The sequence below is a fragment of the Melanotaenia boesemani genome, chromosome 10 (genome assembly GCF_017639745.1).
Source record: "Melanotaenia boesemani isolate fMelBoe1 chromosome 10, fMelBoe1.pri, whole genome shotgun sequence".
NCBI lineage: Eukaryota > Metazoa > Chordata > Actinopteri > Atheriniformes > Melanotaeniidae > Melanotaenia > Melanotaenia boesemani.
The window spans coordinates 35,984,076-36,000,626 of NC_055691.1; the positions used below are offsets into that span (position 1 = coordinate 35,984,076).

A 16,551-nucleotide genomic window follows, 5' to 3' on the forward strand; every position below is an offset into this window, starting at 1 on the left:
ATAAGTTCTATTTAGGTCATATTTAAGATTTCCTTTGACGCTACAAATAAACTTGTGGCTGCCAGCTTAATGTCGGGGCTTGACTATAGTGATATTATTTATATGGATGTTCTCAATGCCAACCTGTCCTTGATACAGTAAACTAACATCCGTCCTTGAAGTCCACTGTCCTGCAGGTTTTGGATGTGTCCTTCTGCAGCACACCTGGATCAGACTGATGGGTCAAAATGCTCAGGCAGAATTTATTGTAGAGGAGAGCCATTTAATTTAAATCAGGTGTGTTGGTGCAGGGAAACATCTAAAACCTGCAGGTTTGCAAACCCCGAGGACTGGAGCTGGACACCCCTGCAGTGTACCATCACAAACTACAGAGCTCTTACCCATCATTGTTTTTTGTTTGCTCGTGTTTGTTGGTCTGAATTGTTTATAAGAAGACTGAAGTATTGATATGTTTTAACTGATAAATGTTTTCCTCATATCTTCAAGTATATTTATCATGAAATAACTTAAACAGATATAATCTTCAGTCAAAAGAGATCTTACTGTTAGCTTTCCTTATGTCAGAACCGGGCAGGAAAAAAGGCTTTTAAATATGCCTGGAACGTCCTGGAAAAGGACCTTGGACTGAAGAAGCTGGTCTCACTAAATGCATTTAAAGATATCTTAAATTTAAGCTCAAATAGTAACTCATGGTTTCGGAGCGCTCAGTACTTTTTAGCCTTGATTGCAATTTAGTCCATGTTTTTTGTGTTAGGCCAATAACGTAATAACAATTTTTCTTGCTTATGCTGCGGCTGCATGGCCAGGACACTCTTGTAAAAGAGAGTTTTAATCTCAATGAGTCAGTTTTCCTGGTTAGATAAAAGTTAAAATAAAATAAAAAATATGACAATAATTGCTGCATTTTCAGTTGCCACTTGCTATGATAAAATCTAGTTAAAGCAACATGAAAAACACTGCCTTTCCTGTCCCACACAGGAATTTAAATCCAGTCTGAGTGAGGCTGACTTTGCTTTTGGGTAAAGCTTCAGTCCAGAAATGTCACACATGGCAGCTTTGCACAGGTTTAAAACACAAAACAGCTCATACAATCATTACACAGTAAATCACAGGAGGACCAGTTGTTTGCAAACAGGGCTTAGCTGTTCAATATAATGACTGTTTTTCAGGATTTAATAATCTAAACAAACTGCATCTGTTCCTATGCCGTTTCCAGAGAAAAAGCTCTTACAATAAACTGATATGGAAAATATAAGCAGACCAGCTGAAGTGAATACTTTTTCCCATTTTATCGAACTAATCTTTTTGTGCATGTAGCACTAGCCGATATGTCTACATGCCACCAAGTGTACTCGCTGGGAACTGAAAACTATGGACTCTGGCCTGTGACTCAGACAGATTGTGCTCCATGTCAAATGCATTTGACCTTTTCAGGCCAGGGGGCACACACACTGAGACGCATGCAAACACACACACCTGCACAGTTATGCAGAGGCAAGCACGGAAAGACAGAACAAGGTAAACACATCTTTCTTTTAGTTTTTTTTTCTCTGTGCCATTTCAGTCTGAGTGCAGTCGCCTCTCTGCTTCCACCTCTCCTTCACGATGTCCTCAACCTGTCTGCAAGTCTCAGTGATGGCACATCAAAGCCAAAATGTCAAAGCAATGAAATGACAACAAACACAGAGGCTGCACGATAAGATGAAAAATATTTTCAGATGAGGAGAGGAGCTGGAACATGCTAATCTGAGACATACTGAGTCACTGAGAACTTTTCACCTTTCACGTTTTCAGCGTTTCATATTTTGGATTCATCTTTTTTCCCCCCTCAGCAGTGCATTTGAGTAAAGGCTATTTCTTTTCTTTTCTTTTTTTTTTTTTTTTGGTAAAATGTCCGGAAAGGTGGAACCCTGAACTAAAAATCAATCTGATTGGAGATTCCTGCTGACATGTTTACATGGATGCCAGATAAAGAGACCCAATCCGTTGTATTTGCATGAAGGACAGATCTATTATGATCGGAATGATTTTGGCATGCACAATTCCTACTAGCTGGGAGGAAGAAGTGTTTTTTTTCTTTTAAAACCTTTTGACCATCAAAATACTTAATAAGTCGTTGCGTTTCCATAGTCCCATTTTGTTTTGCTGCTGCCATGTTTCAAGTCTTCCCTGCAACTTGTTACGTCATGTAACCCTGATGTGGTTCAAGCATGCCCACGAACAACATCCACCACTAAAACAGTCAAAATGACTGTTTACATGGTTATTTTTAACTGATGGTTTAAACCATCCCTCTTGGCTAGACTGAAAATCCTTTCTGATCAAGGCCGATCGGATCAGCTGATGTTTACATGACACATTTTGATTCTGATTGGACGTTTGATCGAAACAAAAATGCTCCCTGTAAATGCAGATACTGTTTCAATAAGCTCCTGCAATGTCACAAGATTTATTTTCATCCAGTGCTGCATTAATTTCTGTACTGCCATGTACTGATCATTTGATAACTTATTGTGGTATTTTTGGTAACTGTGCTGCAAATGGACGGCTTATGTTATTTCTGTGAACAAGTAGCATGTTGATATCCATGAACTATTCATATAGTGAGTCTGGCCATACTGTTTGGTCAGATTTTGATACATAAATGTATGGAAACGTGTCCCTGATAAATCACAATACCTTACATTAGAAAAAAGCCTGATCTGATCATGTATGCATGAATTCTGCTTAGTACTTTAATAACACCACGACCCTGCTGATAAGGTTAAACAGACTAAGTGAGCAGGAAAACAATCAATTAACCCCGTAGTGAAGAAATTAAGCTTATGGCCTCAAGGTGACTCAATGTTTAACAAAATACATTTCTCTTTTCTTTGTAAAAACACAATTGCCCAGTAGCCAATTTGTATTCAGAGGCCAGTTTGTGCAACCCAGTGTTTGGAAATGTTATTGGTCATGTTACTGAACTGTTATATCATCATCATTCAGTGGAATAACTCCACATTATGTAGCAGTTGACACTTAAATGGTTCATGGATTTTACAGCATAAGTGAACTAACTTAGTTGTTATGATCTGCTGACTTTTATATGGTCTGTACTGTTGCTTAACACTATGTTTTCAAGGCTTACCACTCAGAGAATGCAGAAAAAAGCAAACTAAGCTGAGTGTAAATAAGTCCTGAAACCCAACGACTAGTTCTCCCTCTCGAAAAGTGAAAGTGCAGTACATGCATTTGGCAGCAAGAGAAACAGCTTTTATTGCAGCATACTGTGCATCTAATAACCCCCCACCCCCCTGTTATAATGGTAATATTTGAATAGGGTCTTCTTCTGTAACATAGTTAAAGTTAATGAACCATCCAACTCCTGGACTTCTTATTTGAATGCTGGCTGGAGAGGCTTGACCTACACCAGGAAACTGTCTGAATGCTCCATCAGGTTTTGAAATGATGATAAAGACGCAAAAGAAGGAAAAACTATGGGGGGGGGGGGGGGGGGGGTGAAATGATATAGTGATGAAAGTTTGTAGATACATAACAGAGGGCAGAACTAATAAGCAAAGATTTCAGACTTAAAAACAACAACAGGACTGGCCCACACATGCTTTACAGAAATCTTTGAAACAGATGATGCATTTTGTTGTTAAATGGATAAAAGTGAAACAGAATGAGATTCAGAGAGCTTAATATAGTCAATAATGAGCTTTGAGCTCCCGCAGATTACATTCACACCCCATAAACAGCTCCTTCATTCTCTTTATCTTCTGGTTTTCTCATACACAAGATAAGCACAGTTGCATGGCTTGTTTAAAATAGCTCTCACTAAAGTTAATTGTCTGTTTTCCTATCAGTTTTATCCAAAGATCCTTACCTTATGCTCTGTATCTCCAGTATATCTGGATCTGTAGCATTGAGAGAAGCCACAAAGCTTCCCACAGCTATGTTTTCCATCTTGTTGACTATCAGGGGGTCTGGAAAAAACACCGGACCTTCGTTGACGTCCTCAACTGTGACATGGACAGTGGCGGTGGAACTGGGGCCATAGCCAACATCAGGGACCAGAAGATCCTCATTCTCTACTTTGATGAGTAGCGTATGGAAAGCAGTGGCCTCATAGTTCAAAGGCTGAATTGGGAAGATGATTGGAAAGGTAAGGCTAAATAAGCTCATTTACTTTACTTGAATTTAGAAATGTCTTCTTTACAGTATTTACCTTGATAACTGACAGCATTCCCTCATTGTTGTCTGGGTTGGTTTGGATCTCAAAGCTGTATGTAGGGTCTCCACTCACTATAGAGTAAATGGCTCTCCATGCACCGGTGGCTGGGTCGTCTCGGTCGTCAACCGTCAGGTTAACCACGACGCCTGTCGAGCCCTCGTGCACACGAGCCTCAAACTGTTGAAAAAAGAACAGAGAAAGAAATCAACATAAGGGAGTGATGGCAACTGAGGATGCTGCTTCTAGAAACTTAATCACCAGTCAGACTTAGACTAAGAGGATAACAGGTGAAGCTGAAGCTCATTTGAGTGAATTTTACAGGAGAGTATAAAAAGTCAAACTGAAAGATGTAGGAAAAAGATGTACTTGAACAAATGTGCTTTGGGAGGCATAAATTAAGGGAAATGAGTCTGAACTGAGTGAAAATTTGGACTTGTCACATATCAGCATGAATCTGTGATTTAATGAGAAAAAGTGCAACGTATCATTTAAGAAAAGATAAGAGGGGGAGTGGAATTCCTGCTGAGCTCCGTGATCAGTGTCTTAATAGCTCTGCACACAGGTGCACTGTGCTCACACACCGCTGACGGGTACAGCACAGAAGTGCACCTTAAATGCCAGAGGAAATTAATTACAGGCTTGTTCATTGTGGACACGTTTGTTCTTATCTTGGTGGACACTCAATTCCACATTTCTTTTTCAAACTGGGAATAAAACAACAGTTTCTTAAGACGGTGGTGCTGAGGAATGAATGCTGATGCATAACATGAAGCTTGTTTGGTACCTGAGTGGAATAAGTTTCCTTAATCTTTAGTAATAATAAGGCTACTTCTATATCTCTGATCTGTCAACAGAAGTGGTGGCACCATTGCTACATACTGGGTTGGGAATTGTCACCTTGTACCAATCGAGCCGGTCTGACAGAAATGGATGAGCTATACTTTATAAACTAAAGCTGTGCATGTTCACCGGTCTCACGATTCGAATCGGTTACAATTATCTTATCTACTACTCCCTTTGATTCGATTCACTGATGCATCAGTATGTGTTGCATCCTCAGTTTTCTTCATTGGTTAATTCAGTCAGTCAGATAATTATGAACTCCCTGTTTATTTATAATTATTTCAGAAATCAATCTGGATGTCCTGATATTGACATCATAAACATGTAAACAGTGATGTTATTTACAACCTCATTATTCAACTTCATTTTATCATTGCCGGAGAATCGAGAATCATCATTCCTACACAGTAACATCCTGGTTAAGCAGCGAGGGTGAGATTTCAGTAAAACAGTGTGTTTTTTTCTCTCTCCGGTCTTTCTGTAGTCAGTTCAGACAGAATATGGACGTTAAGTAGATGTTTTTTATGCTCTCCTTTATGGCCAGAAAACATTTGCCTGTACGTATTCTAGTCAAATTTTAATTAAACACAGAGAATATTGTTGAGGTAAACATTTGTTAATGGACAAAGTTGTTTAAAATCCCTTTAGTCTGTTCGCATATGCTAACCACTAGCTGGCCAATGGTATTTTCCATTGACATTAGCCTCCAGCTAACTTTTTTATACATTTTGATGTGCAATATTGCTTAACTTTACTGAGACAATGAATGTATTTCCAGTGAGATACTGATGTATTTTCTTTATGTCTCCTTAGTTTTACAGTTTTTCTAAGTAAAAGTTTCTAAACAGATTTAGCCTCGGATCTTGGGAGACTGTTATCTGTTGCAGCAGCTAGATCACAGAATACAAAATATACATACAGGATTTTTATTATAATCGGTTATGTTTTGTTGTGGCATGGATATGTAGAATCGTCCATGTCTGCATCTTGATGCACCGTAGAAACTATTAAATTCAACACGCCTATTTTAACACAGAGTCAGTGGAGGAGGAGCTTGCTGCCATTGTTGCTAATGCCGTGTATACACACCGAATGAATAATGTGTCCAAACTTTTGACTGCTGCTGTCATTTTCACATTTTATGTTCCTCCATCACAAGTCAGTGTTAAGATGGATGTTTCATATATCCAAGGATCTACATTAACTCCTTCCAGCCTGCCAAAGGCGGGTTAAAATTCAACTTGGCGGGTATAAATAAACACTTTGGCCATTTTGGTGGGTGATAAATTAGTGAATCATCCTTTAAGAGAACAGCCTCCTCCTGTTGAGGAGAGCCCAGTCTCCAACCACTGCTGACCAGCCAGGGAGTGGGCGGGACCTTAATTTGATGAGCACACCATGCGGCCAATCTTAATGTGTTAAACGCTTCACAAAGCGTCACAGTCTTCACACTTTAGCCTTTATTTATCTAATTTGTTTGTTGTAGTTCAGTGTTCAGTTGTTCATTTAAAAGGTTTGATTACAAAGTAAACCAATGATGATGATTAGAATTTAAAAAAAGAGCATGAAAGCACTTTGGACTCGGCTCTTCTAAGAAAGCCAGAGTCAGATCTCCCATGATGAATACACTACATTTCATAATAACACTGTTCAACGACGTGTCATCCATCCATTGTTTCTGTGTGTGTGGTGGTGTTTATGAGCTACTGCCTGAACAAAATGGAGATGAATAAGGAGAGTAATTCAAATGAAGTCAGATGTGTAGAAGGGAAAACAAAGGTGTGGTGGTGGTTAGGGACAGGTTAGTAAGGTGCTTTGTTGCTTGCTGTAAAGGAGTTTTTCAGCATCTTCATAAAAAATAAATAAATGAAAAGCATTTAAAGAAACATGTATAATTAAATGCATTCACTTGCACTATAATCTGGATTATTATACCAGATTTCTGACTGGCTGGTAACTTTACCAATCTAACAGCCACGTTGGCTGATGATCAGCAAAGTTCTTTAGAGCTTTGCATGTTTCTGAGAGCTGGACAGAAAGATGTCAGCCAACCAACATCAGTACCGTTAGCTGCTTGTGTTTAACTAGAATCGCCTGGTGGGAAAACTGGTGGTGACCTCTAGTAGATCAAGGATTTTACAGCAGCGCTCCAGTTTTGTTTCATTTCTGTCCAGGTTCATGAGGAGAGTGATGTGACATCCTTCTGTCATAATCAGTTTGCATACCTTAGCCACTTACAGTACTACTAGCTACTAGCAAATCTTCTAAATACTAAATGGACTGTAATTATTTTTTTGACCACTCAGAGCACTTTTATTCCACATGTCACACACACTAATACAGCACTTCTATTGCTTATTATGCTAAGTGCTTTTCACCCATCACACTCATTTATACCCTGATAGACACATTAGGAGGTAACATAGGGTTCAGTGTTTTGCCCAAAGGCACAGCATGGAGTCAGACAAGCCTGGAATCGATCCATAGATGACTGCTCTTCCTCCTGAGCTACAGCTGAACTTTCTGCTCTTTTCCACGCAGCTGCAGACGTACCAAAGCCTTTTCACTTCCAAGATACAAAGAAAGGAAGAAAACTAATCTTAAAGTATGTAGAAAATGTTCTAAATAATTGCCTGGACTGAGAAAGGTCATAACTGGGTTACTTAGGTATTTCACTTCATAAACTATGCATGTGGATGCTCCAAACGTAATTTCGATGTTCTTCTCTGACAATGACAATAAATACTTGAATTGATTTGAAAAAACTGGACTTGGATAGTTAACAAATAAAACATAGAGAAACAGCACAGGTCCGATACTATTTGTAGACCTTACAGTGCATCTCATCTATTTTTCCAAGTCAATCACTCCCTACCCACAGTTCATTGCTGACAGCAGATTTTATCGATGCATTCTGCCAGCAAAGACCCCACTAAAGACCACATTATGATCAGGGTTACTCCTGCAGAGGCTTTGGCCAGGCAGAAGCAATTCAGATGCAATTCTGTCAGCATGTGTGCATGTGTGTCAGGACCATTATTGTGTCAGAGCTTACAGTGTAATCTTGCAGACACAGAACACTCTGTTTAAGGATAGCGCTGGTCCAGCCTAGATTACTGTGTCTCCTGTCAGCCCAGGGTATTGTTGTTCCACAGATTACCCTCTTACTGCCTCACACTGCTGGGCTCCGTGCATTTATCTACAGGGAGACAAACATTGATTTCTCCTCTTTCCTTTCTCTTCTCCCTTTTTCTTTATTTATCCAAAGCTTGTTTAGAACCACTTTGAACCATTTGCAGTCATTTAGGCCACACAGGATCGAAACAAGTCTATAAAATGACGTGACTGCGTCCATTCCAACATATATGTTGTTCTGCATTTTCTTCTGCAAGCTTGTGGCATCTTCGTACAAAAACATGCTGTGTAAATAAGAAGGTTTTAAACTGTGAAGGCAGAGATGCCGATAAATTACTTCAGCTTCAGTTAAATTCCAATAGTTATTCAACTGCTTTGGACTTCAAACTACAGAAAGAGTCAAACACAATTTTTGTGACAAAGTTTTATCCTTTTTTGAGACAAAAACACACACATACTGTACCAACACAGACACAACAACAGGTCAGTCTAAGTTTAATCATGTGGGGCAGCCATGCGGATGGAGAAAACCTTGTATTCTGTGTGATGTGGCCACTGGGCCTCTGCCCCGCTGCTGATAAGCCCCAATTCCACCAGGAGCACAAAGCAACCAGTCACCTGAAAGACTAGAAGGAAATGACTAACTACTAGCCAGAGCACCTGCCCTAAAACGACTTAAAAACATAAAGGGAGGGGGAAAGATAGCAGGAAAGAAGGGCCATGCTTTCAAGTTCACTTTTATCCCAGTGAGTGTGCTGTTTTGTTGTGTGAGGAGACCAGAACCAAAATGCACAAGTGGCTTTAAAGAACACCACAGGGGCAGTACATGTGCACACACATGCACTAACATACTTTAGTCAAACGATTTTATAGGGAATAATCCAAAATGAATCTGCAGCCAGTGGAGTGAAATTAGGCTCACATCACAATATGACTGAGGCAGTTATGATATGAGGCTAACGAGCTGAACTCTCAAAATAAATGATGAATAAACAAGTAGATGTCAAGGCTGATAGTGAAGAATGGAAGACCTCACACTGTACAGAGGCTACAGCTCCTTGATGCAGCTGGTCTAGGTTTGAGTCCCAGCCTGGTCCAGATCCTTACACCGGTCTCTCCAACCGTCTATCCGACACCCCTTTTCTGTCCAACTACTGTTACATGAAGCCCATTAGATCCCAAATGTCCTTTCTAAGAATACTGAGACTATAACACCAATTTTGACACAGAAAAGTCTGACGTTTCTGAGTAATCACACAGCCTGATGCAAATATCTGCAGCAGTGATTTTAAAAAGAGTGAGCACAAGAATCTTTAGATGCGTGTGTGTTGTTAAGAGACAGAATGTCTTTTGCCACATGAATCAGAGTTTTGCATTGTGAAACATGAAGTGGGTACTGCAGACAGTCTGTTGTCTTTAGGACTCGTGGGACACCAATCTGCCCTTTTACTGGATCCACAATCAGCTTCTATTCTTGGCAAATGTACTGTAATCCCTTTGGAATATTGAACAATTTCCATCCATTCTTTTTTTTCCAGTTGGTAGACTTAACCACCTTGTCATCAAGCCTTGGGATTACCTACCAAACCAGGGATGAACACTGCTTTCTGTCCTTTTACAGTCCACACATCTCTGTGATGATAAAAGTATTTACCAGATAAACATAGTATACAACAGGGCTGGGTATCATCACTAATTTCCTGAATCGAGTCGATTCACAACAGCCCATTTCAATTAGAATGAATCCAATTCTATTCGATATCGATTCATTTACAGCTAATTATGTAACACCACCTATCGTTCTTAAAAATTAAAGACATTCTCAGATAAGTATTTTTATAAAACTCTGAGTGCATTTACATGACAATCAAAATTTGTTATCTGGGAGTAATTAGATTACTGTAATAATCTGATCTGACACATCTACATGCATTTCTGAAATATCATAACAGTACAGTGTTTCCTCAGATTCAGAGCCAGAAATGCTGTGATGAAAAAAATCCACTCAGGACAGAAAAAAGTTAAACTTTTTAAATGTCCTGATGAAAGAGTTTCATTCAGCGGAGTCTCTCCAAATATTCTTAAAGTCACATCACGGATGTTAATAAAACCTACAAAGAATATTGGATCCATTTAAAGCCGTAACGGGATGCAGAAATTCCTTCGATGACGTAGACTCAGCTCGTTCAGCTATGCCAGTTGCCATGACGACCGTGATGCTCCGTAACACGGGAGCAGGAGAAATCCTCCAACTGCTCCTCCCTGCAGCAAGATGCTTCCATCTCCACCTGCTGAGAGAATCTAGAAACCTGACATTTCTGTCTGACTTCCAGCTGGTTGAGGTGTTTTCCGACGCGTGCACTCTGTCCTCTGATGAAAACCTGTGTGTGTGTGCGTACATTTCTGTGCGTGTGTGCTGACTGCCATGGACACAAAGAGCAGCTATGACATGTCGTCATGGAAACCAGATAAGAAAAAGGACGAAAAGGAAACCTGTTCTAGAGGAAATGTCACTTTAAATGACTATATCAGATTTATTCCAAAGTACATATGTGACATCACTTCCTGTTGTGGAACATGGCAGCGCAGTCTAAGCATTAGCTGCTAATATGAGCGCCTGCGGTCTTAGCACTACCTGCTAAAGTAAGTTGTAATACGCTGCAAAGGACTTTACAGGTGGATGTAATCCACACTGGTGAATGAAAACGTCTGAATATGACATCATCTCGGCAAGGGAAGCTGATTGGACGGAGGCGACACAGGAAACCAGGTGTGTGCATATATGCTAAGATCTCACTAAGTTTAAGTCTCGGTAAGTCACGCGAAAGTAGTGTCACGTTACTGGAAATGAGGACATATAAAAAACTGATGTCCAAGTTTTATAAATCGATATTGGATTTATTTGATTTGAATCCATTCAAATTAATAAATCGATTTTTAAATGCAGTCCTAGTACACAAAGTTTACTCAGTATTTTCTTACTGAAATAAACAAAGTGTGACCACTAAAGCTTGCATATGGTGTTTAGCGTCAATGGTAGCTTATAAACATTACCCAGGCCATGTGCCACTATTAGATTCCTAATAGATTCCCTGAACATTTGTGAATTCAGAGTTGTACGAATTTTTGTTTCACCAGGTGCCAAGCTATCTGTTGTAGCCAAAACAAAAGTCAGTATCAAGATAAACCTATGTAGCATATGTGCATGCAGTCAGAGATGGACTATAATTACAGTAAACAACAGAGGACCTCTAGTGGTCATGAGAAAAACTACATATTAACAGTAAAATAGTGCTCATCACAGTGAAAGCCTTCACAGCCTTATAAAAAGCATATACCCCATGTGGAGATGCTTGTATGATGCTTATTTCCTTTGTACTGCTTATATGCATCCTCTTATACTTATGCTTGCTTTGAAATTGAAATTGTGTTCTAATAATATAATAAATAAAATAAAAATAAACACTTTCAGTGTCGATGGTTTCTAGGAGACCACATGAGTCCTGCATTTTAAATGAGCTTGGCCCTCCTCTTCAGTTTTCTCTCTTTCTGTGTTTTTCCCTCTTTATTTTTTCATGATGAAGTTTCATCCTGTATGTTTTCTTTCTTTCTTTTTTTTGTGATGTGGTAAAATGTATTAATAGACATGGTTCCCAGAGGAGCTCCAGAGCCCATGCAGTGATTTCCACAACAGGATAATTGCTGCAAACAGCTGGTTGACTTATGAAAACACAGTTTAATCTCACAAAACCTTCATCTGGACACTGTCAAGAACATTTAGCGTACGTTTTCTCCACCAGATGGAGGGGCAAGGCAAGTCTTATCTTCTGGCAAAAAGCCTTGCAAAGAGATGCAAAGCCTTGGAAGAGTACACAGCTGTCAGCTTTACCAAGTAACATTAAATGAGCTCTGCCTCGTGAACACTACTGTAGAAACTGACTCTCTTTTCTTATGCGGGATTATACAATGTCTTTAATTTGTCTTTGTCTCTAAACCAGTAATCCAGACTTTTTTCCAGGCTTTCTGTCTTGGACAAAAATAAGAGTCGTGTCCTTGACAGAAAAATTCATTCTTACATTTTTTTCTCCCTCCCTCACAGACATAAACACACTCATGCAATTACAGTCAAGTAAATTCACATATGCTAACCATAGTGTTAGAGAGAGCACAATGGACACACACACACAGAAATGGATAGAGATCAGCTTATTTTATTCCTGCATGTCTGTCAGAATATGTTATGAATACAGATGGCAGCTGTGGCTGCACTGACAGGCAGAGCTACAACAACCGAGCAGCTGTTCATTTGTCCCAATAGAAAGTACTTTATGATACGTCCCCGCTGCCCCAAAGATTGTCTCTGACAGGGAACACGGAACAGCAGCCCATCACATTAAACCTTCCACGCTAGACTATTTTGACAAGACAGCAACAGGGCCATTTGGATTCTGGCTTCCTGAGCGTCTCAATTCCTTTTTTAACTGTCTTTTAGAAAAAGCAGAAAGTCAAAGCTGATAAATTCTTTTCTGAGGGACAAAATCACTGACTCAAATCCAAAATACTGTTCCACCTTGAACATATCTAAGATTCAAAACTCCTAAAAACTTTGTAGACCATGCACTCGTCCCCATCTGTCATATTATAAATAAATAAAGTTCCGCCTAAAAAAGATAAGTTTCTCCTTTTCATGTACAACCTGTTCACAGCAGTATATAAGAAGTCTGAGGATGAAGTCTTTGTAAAAGATGGTCTGTATAACTCCACGACTCCCAAAGGTTTAGCTAACACAGCTGGTATTTGCTGTGTTACATAAAATCAACATCCATCTACATCTTTTTCTCTATTTTATTTGAACTCCTTTAAAAGAAATTGCACACAAACTCTAAACTTTTTGTAAAAGACATTGTATTTAGATGCCACTGTTGGGAGGAAACATTGTACATTTATTTATTATATTATATATTTTTAAATCTATACTAGAGATTATCCAATTATTTATTTTTGGTACTTTCACAACATTTCAGTCAATGAAAAGCACAAATATGACCTTGTGACAAAGACCTTTGATCCTTTTGCAAAAAGGATTGATAGTATCACTCAACACATACTTCAAATTAAAATATGTGCATCATTTTATGTAAGTATTTTGCTTTACACATTACCTACTGGATATCAGCACACTGGCTGTTTTCAATGTACACCGAGGCTCATTCAGCGAAGAAATCCAAGAGGACGTTATTGAAGGAAGTGAGGAAAAAACAGTGAATAGAACAAGAGACATGAATCAACATCCAACTGACTTTTACTGGTTAGAGAGAGCTCAGAAAAGAGAGACGGTATTCAAGACAAATGCTGATTTAGCCATTGTCAGTGAGAAAAGCTGACAAAATTCAGTAGTGGGGCTTTACATACATTTATTTATTCGACTTTTTGTACTCCAAAGTACATATGACTTATGTACTAGATTAAAGTTATTTCCACTAAATTTATCTTATTAAAGCCGAAGTTCCATTTACAGCGTGCTGTCCTTCCACAGACACTGTTGTCTACATGCTGCATTCAGTAACAACACGGAATAAGGAGTATCCAGTGAGGTAAAAACTATATCAAGATTAAGAACGACTTGATTTTGGTTCTTCCTCTCTAACTTCAAATTGTATTAAATGTCATATAATTTACAGCAAACACTCAGCTTAAGTTTTACCACATTGTTGATGTCAATCCAAACTTTAGAGGGAAAAAGATTATCCTTGTATGAGCTTCTGTGGATGTTTTTAAACAGCAAATTTCCACAACGTTTCTGTGCCGTTATAAAAAGATTGCGGTGTGAAGAGGCGTCACACGATTCCACACATCTGAAAATTAGCTGGGTAACCTGTTCTATTCTGCTCACATATCTGGAACAAATGATAAAAGTGATATGTACATTTATCAGATTATGGATGATGAATAACTGAGCAAATGGAAAAAAAAATTGCAAATACATTTAATTTATAATGTAATCTAAAAAGTGAAACTGAATCAGAGTAAAAGCACACCAGCAGAAAAAATCTTGAACTGAAATACTTTCAAGGGCACGAGCCGTATCAGCACATTTAACTTCTTCCTACTACATTTAAGCATTTGTCTGTGTCAGATAAAACCTCCCAATGTGCACACCCATGAACACACTTGTACAACTGTCCTTCATAACACGCCTCTAACCTGACATGCACCATACAAATCCTTTCCTGTTCTCCTGTTTTGTGACAGAGGTTTCTGGCCAGCTATGCCACCCTATCAGCGAGGGTAAAGCACCACATGTATCTTGGAACAAGTGAAGCAATCATGCAAAGCCAGGACTAATCCGTGACACCCGTTAGCCATCCCCCAAGACAGACCGGCACTGACAGGGCCCCGCTGCCCTATGCCTGGTGCAACACCCAGCAGCACTACCGTCTTTATCTGCAGGACAGATGGATTGCAGGTAGGCATATTCTCCTGGTCATCACGGAGGACACAGCAGAGGGAAAAATGCAGAGGGGAACACAGACAGAGAGACAGGTAAAGAGAGAAAGAGAGCAAAAAATAATGCAGAGAGTAAGCTGCAGGGACTTTGAATGACAGGAGCGATAAGGTCCATCATGGTCTTGTTATGAGGAGCAGGGGGGAAATAGGATATAAGCCCAGTCAGACATGGAGCAGAATTAACAGAGCCAGGGAGGAGTGGAGATGAGATGAGCAGTGCAGGCGTGGAGGATGAGAATGAAGTGCAGATCAGGATATTGGTGGACGAGGGAGAAGGAAATAACAAGAGGAGGGAATAGACGTGAAGGACAAAAGGTGTTTGTCAATGTCTGCTCTGATTTGGTATCAACCAGTATGACATTTTGACAATAGCTACAAGTTGCCTGATACACTCTGACAAAGACGGGGTTAAAAAATCTAACTCAACACAGCAGAAAAGTCCAAAGATTCAAGTAAAACTGAGATTATGAAAGTAATCTGAGTAGCAGATGAGGAGGGAAGACAATTCTGATCTATTAGATGAAGAACTGGAACTGTAACTATTTCTTTTTATTATCTCCCCACCTCATAAAAAGGAGATTTAATCCTTACAATGAAAATTATGGCCAGAGCAGAACGAGCATCAGTAGGAAAATCTCATCAAAGTCACTTCATGACTTTGAAAGTGGAAGAAAGATAATTTATTCCTAGAGTCGTTAACAGGTCATAGGAAAATATCTGAAAATGTTTATGCTCTGCTTCACGTTGAAGCTTTTTTAGATTCTATCTTTTAGTATATTATCTATAGTTATAAAGGCATATTGTTGCAACAATCACAACAGCTTTTTTCTAAGGAGGATAATTAAAATCAAAGTTCATATTTAGTAAGAAATTATATTTTAATATGATCTATGCATTTGTTTGTTTATTTATTCATTCTTTTTTTTTTTTTTTTTGGCATCTGGCTGATTGGTCTCATAATTTTGTGCCTGTCATTTGTGTCCATATCATGTCATGTAACCACATTCAAAACTAAACTAACTTTATTCTACAACATGGTAGAACAGTGCAAACCTCACCAACAGCTAAAACAATTCAGATTAGTGTTGCATTCAGAAGCTAATGTGCATGATATGGCTTACACCATGAACACATGCTCCATGTCTTAGTCTGTTTCTGGTGTTTCTTCAGCAGCGCCACCTACAGGCTTGGCATGTATACCACAGCGTTTTCAGCGTGGATGCACACGCTTTGGGAAAATTTCCATCTTCAGGAAAACTCTTTCAAGGCAAAATGGGTTCTGTCTCCGGGTGGATTTAGCCTAGAGCTGTGGATAACCAGGTAATATGAGCCAGAACTTCTACCAGGACCACTGCGAATGTCAGAAAGCAAAACACAATATCTCAGCATGAAGTTAGTTCACAAACACATGGAATATTATTACAAGCCTTAAATCAAACAGCCAACGTGATGCTCTGACATTATACTAATTAAATGCTCCTGGTAACCCTGAATCCAAATGGAAGGCCTTTTCCAATTTACAGTTTGCCTTTTGCATTTTTAATCCTACATTTTTTAGTAATGTAGAATTGAAAACACAAATAATTTATTACCCAGTTAAATGTGTACTTATTTACACCCTCAAAGTACAATGAAATAAACTGAAAAATGCCATTTTAATGAATCATTTTAACTCAATATTTAAACTTTACAGACAAAATCTCCTGATATTTTTCCATTGGGAGATTTTTCTTTTATTTTTCTATTTCCTTCTCGATCTTCCTACCTTTTAAATAAACTCCTGTTCTGAGACTCAACATTATGCTGTAAATAAAAAGGCTTCACTTGTTTACAATTCCTTTAGTGGA

The 16,551-nt window shown here is 38.9% G+C and overlaps 1 protein-coding gene across 2 annotated transcripts in view; it reads right to left on the minus strand.

The window, feature by feature from the left end:
* Positions 1-16,551, minus strand: part of cdh13 (cadherin 13, H-cadherin (heart)) — a 425,435-nt gene that overhangs the window by 81,171 nt on the left and 327,713 nt on the right. For both annotated transcript variants that reach the window (XM_041996695.1, XM_041996696.1), the window contains exons 10-11: positions 4,214-4,396; positions 3,872-4,125 (exon numbers count right to left, since the gene is read on the minus strand). In XM_041996695.1, the coding sequence (XP_041852629.1) occupies positions 3,872-4,125; positions 4,214-4,396 (437 nt within the window). The remainder of the gene's footprint in view (positions 1-3,871; positions 4,126-4,213; positions 4,397-16,551) is intronic.